General features: G+C 41.5%; 2 protein-coding genes across 3 annotated transcripts; both read left to right on the forward strand.

The window, feature by feature from the left end:
* Nucleotides 1-772: 772 nt before the first annotated feature.
* On the forward strand, nucleotides 773-10,325 carry zgc:172136 (FERM domain-containing protein 6). 2 transcript variants are annotated; one of them, XM_003441137.5, is made up of 14 exons: nucleotides 773-930; nucleotides 3,242-3,427; nucleotides 3,586-3,676; nucleotides 4,863-4,942; nucleotides 5,084-5,160; nucleotides 5,304-5,499; nucleotides 5,597-5,752; nucleotides 6,166-6,231; nucleotides 6,672-6,740; nucleotides 6,848-7,022; nucleotides 7,493-7,777; nucleotides 8,794-8,925; nucleotides 9,031-9,101; nucleotides 9,185-10,325. In XM_003441137.5, the coding sequence occupies exons 2-14, from the start codon at nucleotides 3,350-3,352 to the stop codon at nucleotides 9,473-9,475; spliced, it is 1,767 nt and encodes a 588-aa protein (XP_003441185.1). In that variant the 5' UTR covers nucleotides 773-930; nucleotides 3,242-3,349; the 3' UTR covers nucleotides 9,476-10,325. The 2 variants fall into 2 exon arrangements, with proteins under 2 accessions (XP_003441185.1, XP_005474105.1); XM_005474048.4 differs by lacking the exon at nucleotides 773-930 and adding an exon at nucleotides 1,422-1,592.
* A 214-nt stretch (nucleotides 10,326-10,539) lies between these two features.
* tarbp1 (TAR (HIV-1) RNA binding protein 1) lies at nucleotides 10,540-23,388 on the forward strand. The gene is made up of 29 exons (XM_003441138.5): nucleotides 10,540-11,592; nucleotides 11,690-11,787; nucleotides 11,882-11,951; nucleotides 12,216-12,364; nucleotides 12,464-12,516; nucleotides 12,627-12,724; nucleotides 12,828-12,963; nucleotides 13,052-13,148; nucleotides 13,390-13,479; nucleotides 13,566-13,713; nucleotides 13,803-14,069; nucleotides 14,502-14,599; nucleotides 14,702-14,860; nucleotides 14,945-15,168; nucleotides 15,283-15,514; nucleotides 15,637-15,825; nucleotides 15,933-16,132; nucleotides 16,213-16,284; nucleotides 16,400-16,520; nucleotides 17,071-17,181; nucleotides 17,261-17,410; nucleotides 17,517-17,603; nucleotides 17,700-17,902; nucleotides 17,989-18,070; nucleotides 18,155-18,326; nucleotides 18,422-18,607; nucleotides 19,609-19,733; nucleotides 21,052-21,188; nucleotides 22,797-23,388. The coding sequence occupies exons 1-29, from the start codon at nucleotides 10,662-10,664 to the stop codon at nucleotides 22,975-22,977; spliced, it is 4,866 nt and encodes a 1,621-aa protein (XP_003441186.1). The 5' UTR covers nucleotides 10,540-10,661; the 3' UTR covers nucleotides 22,978-23,388.
* The last annotated feature ends 20 nt before the right edge of the window (nucleotides 23,389-23,408 follow it).

Below are 23,408 nucleotides of genomic sequence, written 5' to 3' on the forward strand. Positions count from 1 at the left end.
GCCTGCAGATGGCGGTGTCATCACAGTTTGACGTGTTTATAGAGGTTCTTGTGCAGTGTTTTGATCCACATGTTGTTTAATTGGAGTTTAATTGTGTAAGTAAGTTGTTATTCCTAGAGCAGTTTTACTCTACAAAAATCAAAGTCTCGGACAAAATGTATCATACCCGTTATAAGTGGTATTAAGTAGATATATCTGATCATTTAAACAGAATATCATTTCAGCGCAGTTCTCTGAACCGTAAAATCAGCCATTCAGTCTGATTAAATGATACCCCCATTTAAAAACCCTGGATACACTCAACGCGGCTCACTAACCGGGATGGTGCACATTCACGTCACGTGATTTCTGGGCGCACCTAATGCACAACATATTAATTTCGCAGGAAACAGTAGAAGTACACGTTGGTAACGAAAGGTATTTAAACCGTTTTAAAACCTAGTCTTGCACAGAGTTTTATATACAGGTCGTGCAGCTCCTGTTTTCAAAGCCAGTGCTTGGGACCTCTAATTAGCACGTCTTACTACGCTAACATAAAATGGGGGGAGTCTGCCCCGTCTAATCAACAGTATCCAACTGCAACCCGCTGTAGGAATGTTATAGGTTATATGGGTATAGAAACTTGTTTATCTAGAAAATATAAGCGTGACAAGATTTCGCATATTAATCAAATATGAAGTGAAGGTTTTACAAACATTTCGATTACAACAGTGCACCCCCACAACTAAACAAAATGGTTTGGCTCAAACGTTCCAGGCTTGGGATGGTTGAGCAAAGCCCTCAAGAAGCTACAACACGTAATGGCCAGGGAGGTGAACGGCAGTTCTGGCTTCTTATGTTGGTCATGTTTTTAAGTGGGTTACAGAAGAAATGTGTTTTGAGAAGCCGTGCGACTGAAAGTTGAACTCTATCATCTCTTATACTGTGATTGTAAGTAATTTAGCGCTTTTACCTAAGTAGCTAAAAGAAAAGCCAGACTTAGTGATGCACTTGTTGCGCGTTAAAACTCTATCGGGCCGAAAGCACGTTTTCTCTGAGGGAAAAATAGACGTAAATGGTATAAATTGTTTGTTGTCAGCTACTTTTGCCTTGTACTGATTTGTCGCTAACTCATAAATATGTGTAATCATCTCAAGGTTTATATTTAAACGACTGCTAGCTACTTTAAGTTGCCTGGAGAGCGTTGAGGACCCTTCTGATGCAACTTTTAATGCTCATGGGCCATTATCAGCGAGCAGTTGGTGAGCTTTGTTAAGCTTTTTATGGGAAAAAGAGAACTTTTTCAGTCATAAGAAATATATACTAGTCCCACCAAACTGCTACTCATAAAGTGGGATGAGTGTAAAGTGGGTCCCCACCCCCCTGCGTTGTGGTTTTAGCGGGCAGTGAGTATCCCTGCTCCTTCAGAAAGCTTGCTTACTGCACAGGGGATGTTGTTTTTCCACCAGCCAGCAGTATACGCAGGGATTATAACAATCTTGGAGGGGAATTAAAGCATACAGATGGTTGCTCACATGTGATGCCAGGTTCCACATTGGTCTGCAACATGGGGGATGTCTGAAGACTTCAAGTGGCACCGTTTGGGGCTGATGGTAAATGTGTTTTGTTGACAGGATGCAGCGTAGGTTATGTAGATAAAATGGGTCACATTGGTTTTGGTAGTTGCTCACCTGTTACTTATTTCAACCATATGTTCATGAAATATGAAGGCTCCAAATGATTTATTAAACATATGTGCTGTTGAAAATAGACTATAAAACTTAGCCAGTGCTCAAATAAACAGCAAGAACATTCAGATTAGTATAATTTCTGTTAGAGCGATTGCGTCACATGTCTCTTGTAAATTCATACGTGAAGCAATGATCTGCAGCCTCTGCTTCCATTGTCTTAAACAAAAAAGCAAGCTGTAATGTTCAACTGTTTTCCTATTGCTCAAGGCTGCTTAATTATCTTGCATCTGTTTCACTTATAGTCTGTTACATGTTACAGCTCATTTGGCTGATCAGATTTGGTGTGTTTACTGTGAATAAACTTCAAGCCAAGCCTCCCAAAAGGCATAACATTTTTTTAAAGTAACACATGTTTGCATGCATGATAATGTACATGCATCTGTGAAATTTTTGTACTTGTTTCCCACGCTACATTTTCAGTGTAAACGTACGATTTCATTTGACTTTGTCAATAGTAAGTCAGATGTTGGAGCTACTGGTATTTCAGGTTTATTTTGTCTGTTGCGCTGACACCCAGGTGTCAGTGGGGCTGTGTTTGAACATGCCCATAAATCATATTTGGTACAACAAATGTTTTAAGCCAAGAGTTCCCACAACTTGTTTTGTACACTGACAACACCTTTTTTTTTTTTCATACATAGTTTTGTTTGTCTCTCTCGTCATTTAACACAGATAAACACCACTGCATCAGGTGATTTTGAATGTACAATCTTCCACACCTCAAAAAAAAAGGAGGGTGAAGGGTGTAAAAGACAGAAGTATGACATAAGAAACCATTTTTTCTGAAGATAATTTGCACAGGAACCCCCCTTCCCTCCTCCTTCAGTGATGCATATATCTAGTTTTGTTTTTTGTTTTGTTTTTTTCCTGTTAAACTGGTTATAGTTCGGAGGATTTAAGGGAATCTGAGTGGGCGTACGGCAGTAATTAACCTGATTAATTGATTCTTAGACGTTAATCAGATGAGCCTCGTACCAGTTGGGGCTTAGGGTCAGCGTGGAGGGGCATGTTTCAGGTTGATAGTCCAGTGCCCTACACTGTGACTATTTGTAGTGTTTGATAAGGCACAATGAGCAATATTCTAATTCATTTTTAATATGTTTTGCTGGAATGGAACAAATGCAAGAGGATTATCTGATTGCTTTCAGTTAATGACTGGTAATTAGAATGAGCTGTTACTATGAGATCATCGAAAAATGAGTGGATCAGCAAGTTCAGTCATACACGATTGTCACGTTTGTGGAACATTTCCATGAAGATGACTTTTAAGACAATGTAACTCATGTTTTGTTGGTCTCTCTCTCTCTCTCTTTCGCTCTCTCTTGCTCTCTTTCTCTCTCGCTCTAAAACGTCTCACTGGGGTTTTCTAATTTGTTCAGTTTTGTTAGTTTGGTTCAGAGACACGTGCCGATTATTTCTTTAATTCAGATTACTTTACTACATGTTTACTCGTGTTTTTCTTTCTTCGTTTCTTTACTTTTCTTACTCTCTTGTCATCTATCTTTTTTTAGATGCAATATGGATGAACTGTCCTTGAAGAGATAAAAGTGAAGAGTAAAGATACCCAAAGACTTGAGTGTTAAAGACAGAGCATATATCACGAACTTGTACAAGAGATCATGTCCACATTACTAAAGCAGGAGAGAACTATTTGTGTTCTGCTCCCCAACAAAGAACAGCTGGACATCACTGTCGGGGTGAGTGTTTAATATCTTTTTTTTTTTTATTATTTTTTATTTTAAATGTGCTCTTAAGAGGATCTGCTCAGTAAGAGGACTTAACAGATGGCCCCGGTTAGATAAAGATATGTATTTTGTGAAACTTACAGACTTTCTTTTTCTTTGCTCTACTCTAGCTGAAGTCCACAGGCCAGGATGTTCTGAAGCGTGTGGCAGAGCTTCTTGGAATCAAAGAGCTTCACTTTTTTGGCCTGACAGTAGTTAAAGGTAAATTAAATCCCCACTGGACCCCTTAAGCCTGCGAACCTGACAGGACTCTTCACACTAGATCACACAGTAGTTATAGACGATACAGGTATTTATATAGGGTTTTAAAGAGGGTTATGTTTAGGTTACAATAATGTTTTACTTCAGTGTTACTCTTTTTGCTTCTTTACGTAATGTTGGGGAAACGCTTCTACCAGGAAGCCATTTCACTGAAATAAACAAGAAAAATCATGTTGCCCAGCCAGTCTGCATAATTGAATGGTGTAATCCACTTTAGCTGCTGAACAAAGTTCTAAACTTTCTGTTTTCCAGCGTTCCTGTTGTACAAATAGATTGAAATGCTTTGGTAATCTTGTGTGGCTCACCACTTGAACAAGCAGCCTTTTGTTTTTGTGGTGTTGGGTCAGCGATCACTTAGTCCTGGATTCCTGCAATATTAACTTCATTAAGCCTGGAATGCACAATTGCATTCCTCCGCTTCACTGTGGAGGGATGGATTGATGATGGGAAGAGGAGGGTAGGAATGGAGGAATAAGAGGTAGGGGGAGACTATTACTCAATTCTTACTCAAAGGCCTAAACAAAGGGTAAAAATTAGAGAGAGTGAGTCAGAGTGGGAATGAGATGAGTGGTTTAAGTAAAAAATTGTGAAATGGCATGATTTGGCTACACAAGGGTGAACTGAAGAGATAAGTTGGGTCAAATTGAAAATTCCTGTGGTATGACTCATAGAACCAGGCGGAGATTGATACAACATCTTTGTGCTTGGAAAAGGGTTGCAACAGGTTTTTGGCTCAATGATGAATTGGTGATTAAAACAGCATTAACACAGCCTTATATTCAGGGAACTTGCACGATAGACTCAAAGCAGTGTATATAGATATAATCTGTTTGTTGAATGCATCTACCTGTCTGTTCAAGTGTCTGCACAATCTTAAAAGAATCCCACAGCTCTTACCAGCAGTGGTTGGTCTGTGCTGCTTTGCTGATGCTGGAGTTGGAAAATGGATACATTAATGTTGGCATTGTTTTTCCTTGTAGCCCCATTGAAAAGTAGAAGAACAAAAGCTTTTTCCTCATACCCTAATGAATCCCATTGTTGAGTAAATTTTACGCTTGGCTACATTACTGTTTTGTTTGGTTACTAACTGTCTCCTTGTTTCCTGATTGTCTTTTTTCCATACCAGACAATGAGCACATATTTTTAGACCTGGAGGAGAAGCTCAATAAGTACTTTTCTAAGGAATGGAACCAAGATTTAGGAAAGGTATTGTAGTATATGGCATTGATCCACTCTCTAAATCACTCTCTACACATCATTTAATTGGGTGTTTAATAGCCTGTATGGTACAGCTTTTTATCTGAAGTGCATCAGCAAAACACTAATGTAACACATTTCTTTTTACAGGGATTACAGAAGAGATCATTGCCTCTGATTCTCTGCCTTAAAGTGCAGTACTACGTAGAGAATGGTAGACTTTTTTGGTAAGTCTTCCTGTTTACATTCTACACGCATCTTTTTAATTCTTGGATGCTTCTGTTTTTCTTTATTTCTCCCCATTAAACATTGTCCTGCTTTCTCTCAACTTTGCCCCCTTCCCTTTCTTTTTGGGTGTGTGTTGTTCCAGTGAGCGAAAGGCACGGCATCTTTACTACTCTGACTTGCGGGAGCGAGTGCTACGCTCTGAATGTCGTCAGCAGGAGGAGGTCTACTTCCAGCTGGCGGGTTACGCCCTGCAGGCTGACCTTGGCGACCACCCGGTGCTGGAGGAAGGCGTAAAGCTTTCCCGTTATTTTGAACCCAAGGAGTACTTTCCCCCATGGGTAGGTGTCACCACATAGCAGAAATACGAGGAAATGTTTTTGCCTTTTCATCTCTCTGAAGCCAATGTTTGTCTCTTTCTTTCCCCCCCTTTTGCAGATTATAGCTAAACGTGGAGTGAAATATCTCCACTGCCATGGGCCAAAGGTACACCAGGAGCTGTGGGGCATGTCTACTCGTGATGCAATGCTCCACTTCATCAAAGAGTCATGCCAGTTGGAGGATGTACCTGTCACGTTTTACAGATTGCAAAAGGTTAGGAGTCAGTCTAATCATCTCACTTTCATGGATTCTAAACTAAGTTTTTAAATGCAAAGCTCATTTTGAATCTATTCCACATATATTTCTTCCCTCTAACCTAAATACCCCAACAAATGCAACAACAGCGCACTTTGTTTCGCTTCATTTGCTTTCTGGACAAACGGCTATAGTGCACTTATATAACCATTCATCTATACCAGTTCCTGTCCTCCCTATTTATAAAGTACTCATCCACTGAGTGAAACTTTGAATCCTGGCCCATCCATTACGTAATCTGCTATTGCTTCCAATTTGTTGCTAATAACAACTCATATTTTCCAGCCAACTATGAGCAGGGCGTAACAGTGAAATAGCTGTGTTATCTGGGACACACTGCCTCTCTGACAGCTCATCATTTGTTTTTTCAGGATAAGAGGGAGGAGAGGGGAACAGCATTGCTTGGTCTGACCCTGCGAGGAATGCAAGTTTATCAGGTGCGTGCATGTGTGAGCGTATTATTAGTGCACAGTATGTAAGCGAAAAGTCATTTTAATTCGCTCAGGGATTCGCTCTTTTGTATCTGTAGTCTTATAAAACCTCTGACTAGATGTGTGAGGAATGTGGGGGGGATTGCCACCACCAGCAGTCCATCAGGAGATAGGAGCTGCCTGCCATGACTGTCAGTTCTTTGATCTGTCTGTCAGGGGCCATCTGGGGGGGGGATTAGCACTCCAGGCCTGGCTGATTTCAAAGCCAACAGACCGTGGCATACCTCGAGAAGCCTTTGGCCTCTTTTGAGTCCAGATGGCTCCAAAAGACAGTTGATTATTGATCTGTAACTTTAAAAGCATCAAAGTAGATTATACAACCAGAAATCCTTTTTTTTTTTTTTTCCTTTGTAAATGAAGTGTGTATGTGTGTTATGTATTCTCAGGAGGTGAACAACATACTTGAACTAATATATGACTTTCCCTGGTCAAATGTGGGACGTCTTACCTTCCTGGTAAGCACACACAGCTCATTTTCTCTGTTAAGAAGAAGTAGAATTCTGGTAATTATTTAATGGGCCCTAGCTTTTTACACTGTGTATAATGTGTTAATATCATTCAGGGTAAGAAATTCGAGATCCAGCCAGATGGCTTGCCATCCGCCAGGAAGCTGGTTTACTACACTGGTTCATCTTTCCGCTCTCGCCACCTCCTCTTGCACCTGAGCAACAGCCATCAGCTCTACCTCAGCCTCCAACCTGTCCTCAAACACCTACACCAGCTGGAGGAGAGCAAAGGTAGGAGAGGGAAAAGTGTGTCAAAGGATAAGAAAAGTAACGGAGCACAGTTTGGCTGGTGGCTCCTTGTAGTCACAGTAGCTTCTGGAGGTTAATTGGTAAATTAAAACTTTGTTCCAAGAACAAAACTGTTCTGTAATCACATTTGTAACAATTCCACTAGCAAACATTTTTGCACTTTTGTGATGCTTTAAATGGGTCTTAAAGTATTTTAGATATAACTATATTTCTGATTTTATAGCTGAAGTTTGGTGTGTACTGACAAAAACCTTTTATAAAGTCACTATTGGCTTCTATTACTACTAGTAATATAATGTATAGATTAGTAATAGTAATAATTAGTACCTTAGGTTTTTAGTACTTTATATCAATTTCTGAAAACAAAATGGATGCTAATTCTTTCTTTGATGTTTTTGTTTATTTAAAAAAAAAAAAACCCCACTGAAACATGTTTATTTTTTCATTTTTAGAGAAGCAACATTACAGAGAGTCCTACATCAGTGATGATCTGGATTTGGATCCTCAAGGCAGTGAAGGCAGTCCTGGTCTCTCCCGACACTCCACCAGCAGCTCTGGAATCGAAGCAGACGCTCGCCAACACAGCATCTGTGCAGAGATGGTCTCCATGGGGGATGAAGGTCATCGGCAAGCTGAGAAGTGTTTCAGCTCAGCAGCCAGCCGAGGCAGCTCCTGTACCTCAGGGTTTGACACGAGCAGCAAAGCACGAATAGAAGATGAAGGGTGGCAAGAGGAAGGTGAGACCATTCTTAAATGAAACCTTTACACAGGATCTGTTCATCCCACTGCAGATATTTCTGAATTAAACCAATGCTTCCAGTCTGCTAGCCTGATCTAGCAGCATTGTTACTCTTAAATATGGTGCAATTCTCAGTGTTTCATTCAAAGATACATGCTGGTAGTGGGATCATAGGACTACAGAATGTGAAATTTAAATGTTGACTTTGCATACATAAAACTGGCTAAGCATGTTTTGTGCATCATTGCTATCTCTTTTCCATCTGGTCAGGCCTTTCAATGGTGCTAATAGAAATGTGGCTACTAGTACTGTGATAATTGAACAGCACATTCTTAGGCTGTTGGCTATGCAAAACATATTGCTTTATTTGTGTTTTAATAAGCATTATAATTTCCTATGTAAAATTGGGTCTTTGGTTCCTCCAGGGTTTTTTTCCTTCCTTTTTTATTTTATTTTTTTTAATGAAATTTCCTTTAAGTCTGGGGAAGACATTCAATAAAAAATATTTTCCTGTTCAGTAATGCAAGTAAACATGTTAGCATCGCATTAGCATCTTAATGGAAAAAAATGATATTGTACTGCCTTGTTTTTTCTACATTTTTCGGGGGGGGGGGCTAAATTTGAAAATTCATGGATAACAATAATGAAATATTTTAGCATTAAAAATGTCATTTCAGTTAAAGAGCTTGTGCACATTGGTGGATTGACCATTACAGAAAGATGAGAGATTATTTTGGTAATAAACATTACTGTTAATTTGGGGTAACTGTGGAATAAACCTTTCATTTGGTGGTGGTCTAATAAAATTAATCACTGTACTTTTTGGCCTTTATGAGGACAGGACAGTTGAGAGTACAGGAAAGCTGGCAGAGACAACGGGGAGATGGTGCACATTAAAAGATCTGTGTCAGATTGAAACCCAGGCAATATTCCAGCGAGTTATATGGGCACCCCTTTATGAAATTTCTAAAACCTTTTTAATTTTTTTTCCTCTTATATTCTATTTTTGTCCAGAGATCAAGACCAGGGTCCAAAGTCCAGACGAGGTTCTTGTGGATGATCCTGATGAGATGTTCCAGCTGGCTGATCTTCTGGGAGGAGTTTCAGTGGATTGTGGAGAACTCTGTTCAAAGAATCATTCACCAGGTATAAATATTTTAAACCCTGCAAACAGTTGGGTTTTTTGTTTGTTTGTTTGTTTCCGCTCAGATGCTGTTTGCTAAGTTTGTAATCCTATGGTGTGTTCCACAGAAAACACAGGCTGTGCTCTACACGGTGATGAAGATGCTGGGAAATTGTATAACAAGGATGTGTTAAAAGAGGTAGGTCATATTTTCTTTCCTTGCTTGGTTACCTTGGCCTCTTTCATGCATTGGCTTACTTTTTGTTCTTAACTCTCTTTCAGGTTCTGAAATCTAGAGCGCAAGTTTGTGTGGATCGGCACAGCCACAGCCTAGATGATGTCCGCCTCGTCCCTCCTCCTGCACCCCTGGGGATGGCAGTGCCACCTGATTCTTCTCACAGCTACACCTTTGGACTACCAGATGCCTCAGCAAACACAAAGACCACTGTTGATCACAGCTATTACCCCTTCTTGCACTGCCAGCCTAATCCTATCTTCTATGGCCGCAGGTCCACCAACTGCCTCTCCCTGGACATGTTGGGCGATGAACAGTTCATGGAATACATATTTTGAACACATCAAGTGCTGACAAGTATACCTGTCCCCCTTTCTGTACAGTGCAACGTAATTCACAGGTTGCCAGCACGTGTTTTTTCTGTAAAGATGGATGTGTAAGCTTCAAACAGCAGACATATTATCCTTCTTTTAAAAGCTGTGGATTACTTCAGCACCATTTCATGTAGTAAGCAGTTCATATTTATTAATGTTGTATATTTTGTATATATTACTTGCACTATTTTATTACATTTCAGCTTTTCTAAACTGAAAAATGCCTAATCAAGTTTGTCTTTTGTAAATTTCACACTGTTTAAACATTTCCTGAAGTGGCAGAATCGGTTGATATCAGGGGCATAAAGATTTGATGGTAAAATTTTACAGTCATGCAGTTGTTTTATGCATCAGACAGCCATAAGACATGATTTGCATTCCTCTCTATGTAAATTTACTCATTTTATCTATAGCCATGTTTGAGCTCTGTTGATTTGTTTTATCTTGTTCATTTTTTTTATTACTTTAACACACACTTTTGTATAGTGTGCACTCCCATGTCTTTTACAGCTTTGTAACTACCGATGTGGAAAATTGAACTTCTTTACAGCTCAGTGTATTCAGCCAAAGCTTTCCAAATATCTGTTTGCCTTCTGTTTTGATGATTACTATAGAAAAATTTTATTTGTGAAACACTGTTGTCAATAAATGTATAATGAAGCTACAGTATTTTTGTATTATGTAACCCACGAACAAAGAGCATTTGTTTTTCTTTTTTTTCCTTTTTTATTATTGTGTTCAAATGAACTGTTGTATTTAGCCTGTATATGGTTCCCAGTCATTAAACACAAACTTTGACTAAATGCCAGTAAAATGAACAAGTATAAAGTCAATGTCATATTTTTGAAAGCACTATTTTTTTTTTTTTATAATGGTGAAAATAAATTCTTTACGCTCTTAAAATAAACCAAGACTTTTTCTTTGTACCGTGTCACCGATATACTATTAATTTTCTATTTAAATTTGAGCAGTTTGCTTTTTTTTTTTTTTCAGCCTTAGATTCTTTTCTGCCTCACATTTCTCGCGAGAGTTGGGGGATTACGTTTGCGGAAGTTTACGTTCTGTTTCACTAAAACGTGCTGCTACTGGGGAGCAGCCGGTAGCAGCTCACTTGCTATGCTCACACCTAGCAATTTAACAGACGCTCACAATGTATTCCGCTTTAATTAACGCAGTGTTATCCAGCTCGCCTGACTACGACCTTCTTTTTGAATCTCTTTCCTGGCCGAGTGAGTCATGGCCAGACACGGAGCGGGTGGAGGCGCTGACAGCTTTCATTGAGGGACTCGGACCGCTTTTGACCGAGCCGGGCTCGACCTCGTTTCCAGATGCAAAGAGACGCTGTGTTTTAGATAAAGTTGAGTCGGTCCTTTGGACCAAGTGTCTGCCTTTCCTCTCCAGAATTTCGGCTGAAGCAGGTGAAGGTGTGCGGTGCAGGGAGAGCACAGCAGCTGCGTGCAGACTACTGAGTGTGTGTGTACCTCTCTGTAACGAGGCTGTGTGCAGGCGAGTCTGTCAGTCCATCCTGCCCTCACCCCATCTGTCAGAGGAAGAGCTAACCTCTCCAGGAAGACTCAGTGTGGAGGTTGCGAGTGAAGTGGTAGCTGCTCTTCTGCCGTTTCTGGCAGCAGATGAACAGCTCACACACACCACCGTGTCTTCTAGTCTCTCCTCCATCAGGACACTCCCTGATGCACTGGTCTCCAAGCCAGTCAGGGTCATCTTAAGTCTGCTGAACTGCCTCAGCAGTGCGCGGTTAAAAAGCATCCTCAAGCTCATCCTGGATGATCTGAACAGCTGGCACTCCACCGACCGCACTCCTGCGGTTACAGAGCGGACTCTGCTGTGTTTGACAGCCCTGTCAGACCACCTCCTTAAACCTCACCACCACCCACCCTCTTCTTCCTCCTCCTGCTGTGACCTCGACCCTCGTCTGTCCCTTCAGTTCTGGACGATGGTTCAGGATGGACTGATCCACAGTGACAGCGTGTCACGAAAGAGAGCACTGTTCCTGCTGAAAAGGTGTGCAGCCCTGTCTGAAGAGGATGGATTAGACTGTCCTCTTTCTGCAACAAGGGAAGGTAAAAAAAAAAAACTGAAAGCATACATTAGACCAGTTTTAGGTTTACTGTTATTTTATGGCTTGTCAGACAACTTTTTTTTTCTAAACTGTTGCAGATGAGAACTTGTTTAAATGGGCTTCCAGCAAGAACAAGCTGCTCAGAGAGTTCTGGGAGGATTACGTACTGGTGATGGAGACTCTGGAGGAAAACCAAGTAGGATATCCTGCACCAGTGTTTGACTGCTTTTTCCAAGGAGGGCGTCTCGATACATCTGTTGTACTGTTCCTCCTCTCTTCTTCCTTTGCAGATTCACGTGGTCCGGCCAGTTTTAAACAGGATAGACACACTGATCCAAACAACAGCAAATGATGATCAAGGCAAGGGAAAAACATTACTTCAGACTTTTAAAAGTAGATTCGATGTAGCGATTCTTCCAGCTTATTAGGCCTCTGTGAATGAAAGGGGCTGAACTGATTATATCTTGTTTTCTTGCAGCCAATTTAAATAAAAAAGTTTTTCAGAAGTACATAAGTCAAGTAGAACAACCCTTGGTCAGTTTTTACTCAATTAAATTCTTTGAAAAGTAAAGTAACTCAGTGTGAAAGATCTCAGAGTGGTAGTTTGTGTTTCTAATGCTTCAGGTCAAGGACTCTTCCACCCCTCCTGGCTGCTATGTGTGTACCAGCGCATGTTCCACAGTGAGAATAAATCCTTAATGCGAGAAGGAGTGTGTCATCTGCTCGAGCTCCGGGTTCTTCAGCAGCCGACTTTTGCTTTGGCCTTTTCTCAGGTACAGACTTAATTTGTTTCTTGGTTCTCGTTTATTTTCATTCAGTACAAAGTAAAAAGCATGCATTAAAGTTTCCTCTTCTGTTGCTTTGCTCTTAAGTTCATCGTTGGCCCCTTTATGGATGTTCTCTCTGAAACATCCCTCTTCCACAGGTGAGAATTTAACATTCATTAACAATTGGAAATAATCGTAATGCAGGTATTATTATATTAAGTACTGCTCTGCACTAGCCTTAATTAACCCAGCTTCTTTCCACATATAGGTCAGTTGGTCAGAGTGTGGGAGACTGTCCCGAACTGGGGGTTAAACTCGAAGTCTTTCTGGCTACCTTCTTCAGTAGCCTGCCAACAGAGCATAGAGGTAAAGGGTCACAGAAGCCACAGCGAAGACCTATGAACAAAGTCCTCTCACAGCTCGTGGTTAAATTGCTAAATCCACCTCTGATTGCTGTGTCACATTGTAGGTTGTGTTTTGCTTCAGCTGATTCAGCAGCTGGGCTCTAAACACTGGTGTGCACTTCCCCTCCTCTTCCTCTGTCAGGCCCTGTCCAAACTTCCCCCAAGTCCACTGCTGGGGACCAGTGGGCTCACTGCTCTGAGGTAACTTACAGTGGTTACACTTATGCATACTGTGTCGAAGCTGGTGACACTTAATAAAGTGGTCATTGTGTGTCTTTTATCTGTACAGGGACGTCCTGCGCTGCACCATGATCACTCATCAAGTCCTTTTAAGAGGAGCTGCCCAGTGCTTCCTGCTTAACAGTGCCCTCTCTCTCACAGTTGTGGTAAGACAGAAGTGTGATGCACAATACTGGACTCTTTATTAGGTACAGCTTCCAAGTACTGAGTTGATCAAGCCTTTGTGCCTTCTACGACCAAAAAATCAGATATTTTGGTCCTTATGGCCATGACAGCATCACATGGATGTGTTTACTTTAATTTACTCTTTTTATTGATCTCATCTACTAGATTTTCTGTTATTCAGTCCAATAGCTGAGCTTTTGTGCTTTTTTTTTTTTTTGTCAGAGTGAAGTTACCCTCGATGATGTTTTTAGCTTCCTGACGCATTTCCGTGCAGACGAGTCGCTGTGTAGAGGGACGCAGCTTTGGAAGCAGGTACGCTGTATCAACAATGGAACATGATTCAGATGGCAAACTGTGATTACCTAATCATTATCCTACATGTTGGGGCATCACTGCAGCTGTGTGCTTGGCTGTTGGAAAATGAAGGCAGTTTCAAGCCCAGGATTACAGATGAAGATTGCACTGGTGCTTCCACGAGTAACGAAACCATAAGAGCTCATGTTCAAGGCGAAATAGTCTCCTATCTTCGAGTCCCAGCTAGCACAGGTGAGTCTGAAGTGATACAGTTGCTGGATAACTGCTGTATCTGCTGGTTTGATGTGTGTATATTTTAAGGCTTTTTATCTTCTCCCCAGGTCAGACCGAGAGGTTACCTGACTCGAGAGAAGCTGATAAGTTGGCCAGAGCTATTCTGCTGTGTGTGGACATGGAGAGGAGTCAATCTGGGGCAGAGATCAGCAACACCCTGGAGTCGCTTTTATCACCACTGCTGGAGACCCTGAGCAGAGTCAGCACCAATATCTACTTGCCTCAGCGTAAGAGTGACAAGAGCCTGCAGCTGGTGCTCAGACTGTTCCAGCTCGGAAAAATCCCAAGGAGTCAACGGGACGGAGCGGAGCAAGGTTTGTAAGGATAGCAGTGAATTACTGTCCGAGCTGTTCCATCTGATTTGTGTTTTTATTCACTGAACAAATCATTAAACCTGTCCTCCCAAATTATTGCTTGGTGTTATATTGTAAAACATACATCCTTGTAAATGTCACTTTTACATCCGTTTATTTGATGGTGAGAGATCTCCATATTTTATCTTTTTCTTTCATCTATTGGTGACATTTATGATATCAGATTAAAGTGGGCTGTATGTTGCATGCGATGGGAAATGAGTTTGATATCACTAGCTTTGATTATTAAGCTGTTTTTCCCAGTACCTCTGCTACCTTTATTAGGAAACGCTGGTATTTATAGTTTGATTTTATCCCTTTATTTTTTGAGTATTTTGGCCAGAACCGTCACTGTCATGTTCATTACTTTCCACCTCTCTCTCTGTTTCACAGGGGACAGTGTGATGGTAACTATTGAGACGGTGATTTTAAGGCTTCTTGATCCCATCCAGGAGTTCATCTTTAGGCGGCTGTGTGGGGAATTGCAGGAGGTATTTAGCAAGTCAAGCAGGCCAGTCTCAGTCCAATTACACAGATGCCCCTGGTGGCCAACTCTGACGTCTGCACGTGTGTTGTCTTTTTTTTTTTAACAGGTGTTTGATGTCGAGCGAGCAGAGCTCTATCTTTATGTCCTGAGGCAGCTGGTTGTCATGTGTCGCTCTATGCCACAATACCACAACAAGATTCCCCACAGTGGTTTCTCTAAACTGATAAAGTACAGCCTCACAGTCCTGCGAGAACCAGACCAGCAGGTACCAACCTAAACTTTAATGTCTCTCTCATTAGGCCGGGATTTCAGTCACCACTTTGACTGTTTCACTGATTGTTGTTGCCAGGTCCCGTCTTTAGCATACCAGGTAACTAGAGCGGTTACTATGGCGTCCCTGGCCACGCTGTGTGGTCTTATGGAGCATGAAGTGATTGACAAGCGACCAGAGACAGTTTCTGCTCTGAAATCACTGAATGAATACTTCTACAGTCCAAAGCTGCCTTCCTCACACAGTCAGACATCTCTAGGAAATGTCAATCAACGTCTACTGAAACCAGAGACAATAGACTGGTTAGTGGAAGCCGTTTTTTTTTAACTAAAGTAACTAACTAAAAACTTTAATTCAGATGAATGTAAGTTCTCTGCTGCTGTAACGAGCGATGGGCCTGTTTCTTCCTTTGGTAGTGATCTGGAAGTTCAAGATCTGCTACAGGACTGGGGACGCTTCTCTGCCAACTTTATGCGAGACCAGTGGATTTGTCTGAATTTCCTGATTAAGGTTTTTGGAATTCCTGAGTCTGTAGAAGCAGCTGAGACTCTCAAGGCTGCTTTGAGTTGCAGTGTGGAGGCCCTGGCTCTCCTGCCCAGTGACTTGGTGCTCCCTGTATTCACCTTTATGGAGACAGTCCTGCCGCAAGTGAGGCTCATTTTACTTCAGTCATTTTTCTTCCAGCTTTTATGTGAATAATTTGTTGTAAACTAACTGCCAATGGAGCGATTTCCTCATGGTGTGTCTGTTGTGGTGACATTTGATTCCAGTTAGTGCGTGATGAAGAGGCCCTGTGTGTGGAGGCTGTGAGTCTGAGCTGGGAGCTGGTACAAGGCCTGAGCACTAATGCCAATGACTTCTGGCCGGCCCTTAAAGGCTTCATCTCCATGGCTTTCCACCATAAACTGCTTCAGCTGACGCACGCTCAGTCCCCGACCCTGACGGCCACTTTGAAACAGGTGATTCACCTCACAGTAGGAAAGGAAGCGAGACAGAAATTTGGACTTTGAAAATGTATTTTCAATAATTAAATATTTATATATGTGGTGGCGGTGTTTGTTTTTAGATCGCCCGTGAACTAATGGAGTTGTCTCAGTCAAAGAGTGGAGTTTTTGGCGTGCTGCTTCAACACTGCTGTCAGATGTGGCTGCCTGCAGGTGGAGGCAGCGGTGACCAGGCCGACACGGTGTTTTCTAGTATTTTCAACCACATCAGCATAATTACAGAAGCTTGTGTTTATGGTCCAGTGTTCAGGAGAGATCAACGGTAAGGCTTAGCAGCATTTTTCACATTTATTTAGCAGCTTCTTAGAGCTGTTTTAACTATTTAATCATGCTCTTTCCAAGACTCGTCCAGGATGTCCAAATATATGTGGAGCAACTTGGTGAAAAGTGTGCAGCTAATGTCGCAGTAACGAGGTAAACAATTCAGTGAAAACTCACTTCTTATTGATATGATTTAAAATAGTGCCACTAGAGGTCTCTCTTGCTGTGTGGATGTTTCCACACCTGAACAACTGTTTTTATTTTCCAGCGATAACAGAGATGATCAGTTGCCTCGCATGTGTGTTCTGGCTTTCCTGTGCCACCTGGATTCTTCTAATCTCCAGCATCAAAGACTAATGGAGGAAGTAGCAATGGAGCTGTTGAAAAAGGTGCATTTGGCCTTGTCAGGTTCACAGCAGTGGGGGGTTTTTTGTGGTGTGGTGGGGCTCCAGATCTACATGACTGCCAGCAATCAAACTTCCAAAGTGGATCGCTGTATGATGATGGGTTTTTTTTACTCTTTATCCATCAGTTGTGACTGATTGGAGATCACAAATATATGCAAATTAATATATACAGGCATTAAATTGAAGTTAAACTCTTTACGCAGCTTTCAAAGAAAATCAGAATGCAGAATTAGCCTTAGAGCTTATTCCACGGCGAGGATTTGTTATCCGTCCATCCTTTCACAGTTCACAAGAATTATTAACCCACAGTTTTGGTCATAATTTTATCAAAGTTACACACGATGATCACCTCATAGATGTTCACCCAAATGCTGCTCAAGATCAAGGTGACACTTGTCGTTTTACGGGCAATAACCGGGGAATTGCGATGGATTGTGGACCAGATGAGCTCCTGATTCTTTTAAATAAATGGCGAAGTAGCAGTTACAGCCACTTTACATCCTTTTCCATGATTTTTGTTTCATTTCTCCAGGATAATGATATATCAAGGTCAAAAGTGCGTTACTACAGCAACTCCCTGCAACATCGTGTTAAAAACAGAGTATGGCAAACACTGCTGCTGTTGCTGCCCAAACTCCGAGAGGTAAGATAGTCACACACTCACCTTAAATCTTCCAGGATCGACTGCTCCTCTCTGTGAGTGACTGCGCTTTCCTTTGCAGGAGTTTGTTGCCACTTTGTGGGGTCGTGTGTTTGAAGCGGGATTTTGCAGTAACCAGGCTTCTGTCAAGTACCTGATTGAGTGGATGATGATTCTGATCCTTGTCCGATATCCACAACACACTGACAGCTTTTGGTCCTGCTTTAGCCTGGTGAGCTCCAGCTCTTTCAAACTCTGTAGAACTGGTAGAACTGGAGTGAATGGTTTTTAATTCTAAATTAAATTATAAACCACTTCCTGTGCTTGTTTCTGTGCAGGATCACGAAAAGACTAAGACGAGCGTCTGCACTTTCTTATCTGTTCTTGTACATTTCAGTGTCATCTTTCCTAAACTTAAAGAAAAGGTAGTATCTCTAATTATTTTTTCCCACCTAGACAGTATTTGTTTATTTATCAACTCTTGAGTATTCACATTATGTTTTTTTCTTTTGTTTCTTAAGGCGGCGCAGTTGCGAAAAGCACTAGACGTCATCCTGCAGTCGTGTTTTAACCATAACTTTAGCGTGCGCCTGTACGCCTTACTGGCTCTGAAAAGGGTGTGGAGCCTGGCGGAAAACCTTGTGGAAGAGGCAGATGGTTTAGGGGGGCTTTCCTCTGTCATCAAGGCCTGTCTGAACCAGGCTGAAGCCATGCAGAGCACTGGGTGAGAGCAGAGCGGTTCAAATGTTGGCAGGTTTTCTTTGCATCAGGCTAATATGCTTTAGTACATATTTGCTGTCTTACATGTAGAAATGCCAACAAAAACTGGACGAGGATTCAGGAGCACTTCTTCTTTGGTGCCTTTCATCCAATCAGGGATTACAGTACTGAGGTACGCTATTCTGCAATTAAATCCTGCTAAAATATAGTAACACAGTCTAACATGCTTGTTTTCTTTCTTATTTTGCTTTCCTAGACAATATTCTGTACGTTTCCCAGTCTTTCTGAGTTGGCTGATGATGAGTGGATACCACCCTGGAAATTTGAGAAACTCTCATATTTCTCAGAAGATCCATCTTTACCTTTGAGAAATCCTGCTCCTGATCTGAACCAGCTTCAACCTGGAGACTGGATCCAGCAAGACAGAAGTACAGTAGCAGCAGTAGCAGTAGTAGTAACACTCTTAAGCACCAGTCAGTGATAAGGTTTCTCTTACTGACCGTCATGGCTTTATGTCTTCCAGGTGAGCAGGATAAGGAGGAACGCTGGGCTGAGGTGCAAAAGAAGATCACGCCCTGGAGACTGGGCATCCAGGAGCAGGAGCCTGAACTTCAGCTGGTTCCACCACAGAGGGCTGCTAGACTGGGAAAACTGCACGGTGCCTTGCTGGTTGTGGCCTCGCTTATCGACAAGCCCACCAATCTGGGAGGTCAGGAGCACCACAGATCAATGCATTATTGCACTATTTTGGTCACTAGTGCAGGTTATGTTTAGGGAGCGAGTAAGCAGGGTTGTTTTCTGCAGCTACAATTTACAGATGGCCCCTGAACACCTCACATGTAGACAGTAGGTAGACATAAAAGACAGCTGTAGAGATATATACACACAACATGTGCGTGTTGCTGCTAGTAAACACAAAGTGAGCCGTTAAACAATAAATCATTTAACCAACTTTTATTACTTCTGTTGTTTATTTTGAGAGCACCACAATTTTACTGCAGTTTCCACAGATTGAGAACTTGAGGTGGCGAGTAGCATGACTACAAGTGACTCATATTGCCCTTATGTGCTAAATGCAGCCAATCAGGAGTTGCAAAACCACAACTGAAAACTCCTTTTAGCCAGATTATGAGAGCTGCTTTTCCAGAATGACTTGAAATGACTCTGCACTTCCCTGGATCTCTGCTCTCAGTTTTACCTTGTGTGGAAGCCCCTCCCCCTGCACAAACCCCTTACACAATGTCAGTGTATTTCTGTTTCGTAACAGTGATATAGAAGAACAGAGAAACACATCCATTTGAACCATCTTATCTGGTTTTACACGGTTTTACACCTGCCTTCATCAAGCACATAATATATGTTCTCTGCAAGTGTACTCGAGTGCTGTTGTCTCAGGTGATAAGGCACGAACACAATGAGAATTTGTTTATAGAGGAAAAAGATTTTTTTAAGCCAATATTGATACTGTGTAATGCAAGAAAGACTGTTAGCCTGGTCCTTCTGTAAATGTTTTACTTTGAATCCCAGACTCAATTTGCCAGTGCATCTCTTTTTACACGCAGTGGTGCTCTAGGAAACTCGAAACTGGAACAGTCTTTTTATTAACTTCCTGTGCTTTGGATGTCATGGAGCATTTTTATTTAAAAAAAAAACACCCAAATCAAACACACATTAATCTGAATCTGTCATCATCTGTCTTTGTCGCTGCAGGTCTCTGCCGGACTTGTGAAATATTCGGTGCCAGCGCTCTGGTTCTGGATAGCCTCCGCCACGTGAATGACAAAAACTTCCAGTCCCTGAGTGTCTCAGCTGAGCTGTGGCTTCCTTTGTTAGAGGTGATGTGCAGAAAATAAACTTATTTTGACGATCAGAAGTGCACATGGTTAGATTAAGGTTAAAATGGATTGTCAGGAACACACACAGACACAGAGAATATCTAGACAGCAGTAGAAATAGATGCTGTTTATTCAGTTAATCAGCAGATGTGCATTATTCAGAGTAACAGTGGCTCTGTATTTAAAGGCCCACGTGTCTAAAATGTTCATTCTTTTTGTATTGTTTGGGAATTTTAATGATGGATGTACCATAAGACCCTGAATATAGATGCCTTTTTAATACATGTATTTAATTTAAACAGTGGTTCACAAAACTCTGACAGCACTACTCTAAATAAAAGCATAAATGTTTTTTTATATTGAGTACAATAAAGGGTGAGTAGTAACTTCTAGGCTCAGTGTAATAAAATGTGACTGACTGCGATGAAGCAGTGAGTCGGTGATAAAGTGGTAAATCTTATCGAAATATCCTGAAGAAACTGAACTCCAGGTTGTTTTTGATGGCAACCCAGCACAAAGTGTGACTAAAACACAGGGAAAGGTAAAAACACTGTGTATACATGCAGACCATTTGTCATCATTAAGCTCTTTGTTGCCTTATGATGGGTTTTGGTGGGTTTTTTCAGTGCTTGCCATATATGTTAGAATTAGAATATATTATTGTATTTAAACAGCAAAACTGGAGACTGTCACAGATAATTTGATGCATGATTCCCGGGATGAAACAATATTTGGACTTTTGCTGAAAATTAAAAATGCTCGATCATTCTCAGCACGACTGTCTGTGATCTTTACTGTAGAACCTGTGAATACGTGCACAGCAGCTTGGTGGTTTGCCTGTAAAAAAGTGATGCAAGTTCCTAATAGATCTTCTGGGCCAGCTGTGTAAATTGCACAAAGCTCCTTTCAGAGAGGATGCAGTATTGATCCTGCTCCTGGGATGATGTTCAAGTCATAGAAGCTCACATTCTACACCGAGCTCAAGTCTTTTTAAGATTTGTATGCAAGTTGGCCCTCCAGACCAATTTAACCTCTGGTATTAATGTAAAAGTGCTTTCAGTTAAATTCTAGGCGAATGGTGCATTTCCTCCGGAAAACCTAAATTGGTCTGAAACATCTTTTAATCCACTGTAAGGAGCAGAAAAATCTGCTGTTGATATCACAGCGTGAGAGTCTGTAGCAGAAGGGTGCTGAACTTACCGTCCGTCCTTATAAATATACAAGGACAGTTTATCACACCTTGATTGTTGGAATTGTTGTTTTAAAAGAAAATTTGTGTAAACAATCTCTAAAATCTTACGCTGTTTCTGTCCTTTAGGTGAAGCCGATGGAGCTCACTGAATTCTTGCAGGTGAAGAAGAGTGAAGGTTACTGCATTGTGGGAGTGGAGCAGACAGCCAACAGTCACAGCCTCCAGGAGTACCAGTTCCCTGAAAAGACCCTGTTGCTTTTAGGGTACAGCAGCTTTTAATTTTGTCACACTCTAAAAAGGCTCTGTGTGGTGTTTTTCCATCATTCAGTCCCCTAAACCCAACCAGCTGTGCCTAAACATACGCAGGCCTCAGTGTTCCCATGCCATTGTGACTGTCACATAGATAACGGTTAGCGCTGACGAGGCCATTTCATTTTATCTCGCCAGTTTAGTGTGCGTCCCTGTGGGGTTTGCACATCTCCTCTCAATTGTGTACCTGTCTGGGCATGCTGAGATATAATTGGCTGTCCCCGAGAAGCAGAGGAAAAGCCATGAATTATACAGGAACAGCACAAGCGGTGCAATGATTGAGAAATGTCTTAATTTTGGCCCAAAATTTAATTATTCCTAGTCGGTGCGTGTATTTTTTTACAGTTTGTAGCAAACTGAGGCATTAGAAGCTTGCGTGACAGGATTTTTCTAGCAGTCAGCCTCATTCAGTGCAGCTGCCCTGGCAGAGAGGGAGAGAGTAATAGTGCTGGCTTCTGTGTGGGTGTCTGGTTTTGTTCACCCCCACCATTCAGGCGCTGAGGTGTGAGCGGCGCTGTTAGCTTAAGCACCCATGCGAGTGCTTTCACAGCTGCGCTCTCCTCAGCGCAGCATGGCCAAGCTGTAATTTCTCATCAGGTTGCTATTATGTCACCCACTTTTACAGCGAAGATAAATGTAGCTCATCAAATCACGCTTTCTTACTGTGCAGCACCCTCAGTAGAGACTGGGTGTCAAAGTCATTAAGTCTTTGTGTTTGCTTTGCTTGGCCTGTGTTGCTGGAGCTCATTTGATTACAGTTTGAATTGGACTTGCACTCATTAGCTGTCTGTATTAAGAGCTTTTTCACTCATAATTGTAAAGACTTGAGAAAACGAAGGCTGATTCTGGTAAGGGCTCTTAAATGAAATAATATGGGTAGCGTCATAAAGCCACAGGAAAGTTTAAAAAAAGCATCAGCTGCAGTAGATACTACCTTACATTTAATCATCAGTTGTTGTTATTAATCTCTGGTTCTTTGTCCCATCTCTCTATCCTCACCCCCAAATGGTCATGGCAGACAGCTGTCCCTCCCTGAACCTCTGGTTCTGCCAGAGGTGTCTTCCTTTTAAAAGGGAGTTTTTCCTTCCCACTTCCGCTTCTCTATGAGTGCTTGCTCATAGGGCATTGACTGATTGTCAGGTTTTTCTTCTTGTTATTTTAGGGTCTTTACGTTAGATTATAAAGCACCTTGAGGTGACTGTTGTTGTAATTTGGTGCTATATAAATAAAATTGAACTGAATAGTATACTCACTAGTTGCATGCTGCACAGGATAATTTCACAGAAGTTTTTGTGGAAAGGATGCGCTGCAAGTTCTCTAACTGAGGTGTAATATAGTTATAAGATAGTAGCATATCCCAAATGCTCCACTTGCTGAAAATATAGTGAGTAGCCTTTCTCAAGAGGTTAATCTGGATTTTAGTAAAGATTTATGTGCTCTCCTTTTATGTGAATTGAATTCGAGACGATTCATCTAAATGAAATTAATTTTACTGATAGCTATTTATGTATGCGCTGTTACATTCTTCATTCTTTTCCCCTCTTTATTTTTCTTCCTTTTAGCAATGAACGTGAAGGTATTCCTGCCAACTTACTCCAAATGTTGGACGTGTGCGTGGAGATCCCTCAACAAGGCATCATCCGCTCACTCAACGTGCACGTGAGCGCTGCCCTGTTAATCTGGGAATACACGCGACAACATCTCAGCTCTGGCTCGGCAGAAGTCGACTCGAAACGCAGCTGATGAAGACACCTGATGCTGACCTCCCTTCATCTCCTGAGAAAAGTATTTCCTGGGGAGACTTTAAATGAGGGCGTAGAGCTTCTTCACATCATGACCTCAAGGGCTTTCTGTCGAGACAGCGTGGTCAGGAGCCATCGGCGCTCCTCTCAGGCCTTAATGAGAGTCATGAATAAAGATCAGCCCTCGCTATTATGTCTAAATGTTCCACTCTACTTGCTGTCATATTAATGAAGACAATGTCTGTGTTAGAAGAGCCAAAGCGTCTATGGAAATTTTCCCCTTTGGAGGCTGACTGTGGAGCATTGGGACTGAATTATAATGTCAGTATTCAACGACATGTACTTAATCTTTAAATACTGCTTTGATTTTTTTAAATGTATAAATAAACATGACTTTTGTTTTTCATGTTGACCTGTATTTAATGATTTGTG

The sequence above is a fragment of the Oreochromis niloticus genome, linkage group LG13 (genome assembly GCF_001858045.2).
Source record: "Oreochromis niloticus isolate F11D_XX linkage group LG13, O_niloticus_UMD_NMBU, whole genome shotgun sequence".
NCBI lineage: Eukaryota > Metazoa > Chordata > Actinopteri > Cichliformes > Cichlidae > Oreochromis > Oreochromis niloticus.

Excerpts from the sequence above, each read along its gene's own strand:
- zgc:172136 (XM_003441137.5), top strand. The coding sequence starts at position 3,350 with ATGTCCACATTACTAAAGCAGGAGAGAACTATTTGTGTTCTGCTCCCC. Across the intron at positions 5,500-5,596 it reads AGGAGTACTTTCCCCCATGG|ATTATAGCTAAACGTGGAGT; the intron begins GTAGGTGTCACC and ends CCCCTTTTGCAG. Across the intron at positions 7,778-8,793 it reads TGAAGGGTGGCAAGAGGAAG|AGATCAAGACCAGGGTCCAA; the intron begins GTGAGACCATTC and ends ATTTTTGTCCAG.
- tarbp1 (XM_003441138.5), top strand. The coding sequence starts at position 10,662 with ATGTATTCCGCTTTAATTAACGCAGTGTTATCCAGCTCGCCTGACTAC. Across the intron at positions 15,515-15,636 it reads TGGAGACAGTCCTGCCGCAA|TTAGTGCGTGATGAAGAGGC; the intron begins GTGAGGCTCATT and ends ATTTGATTCCAG. Across the intron at positions 16,285-16,399 it reads GCTAATGTCGCAGTAACGAG|CGATAACAGAGATGATCAGT; the intron begins GTAAACAATTCA and ends TTTATTTTCCAG.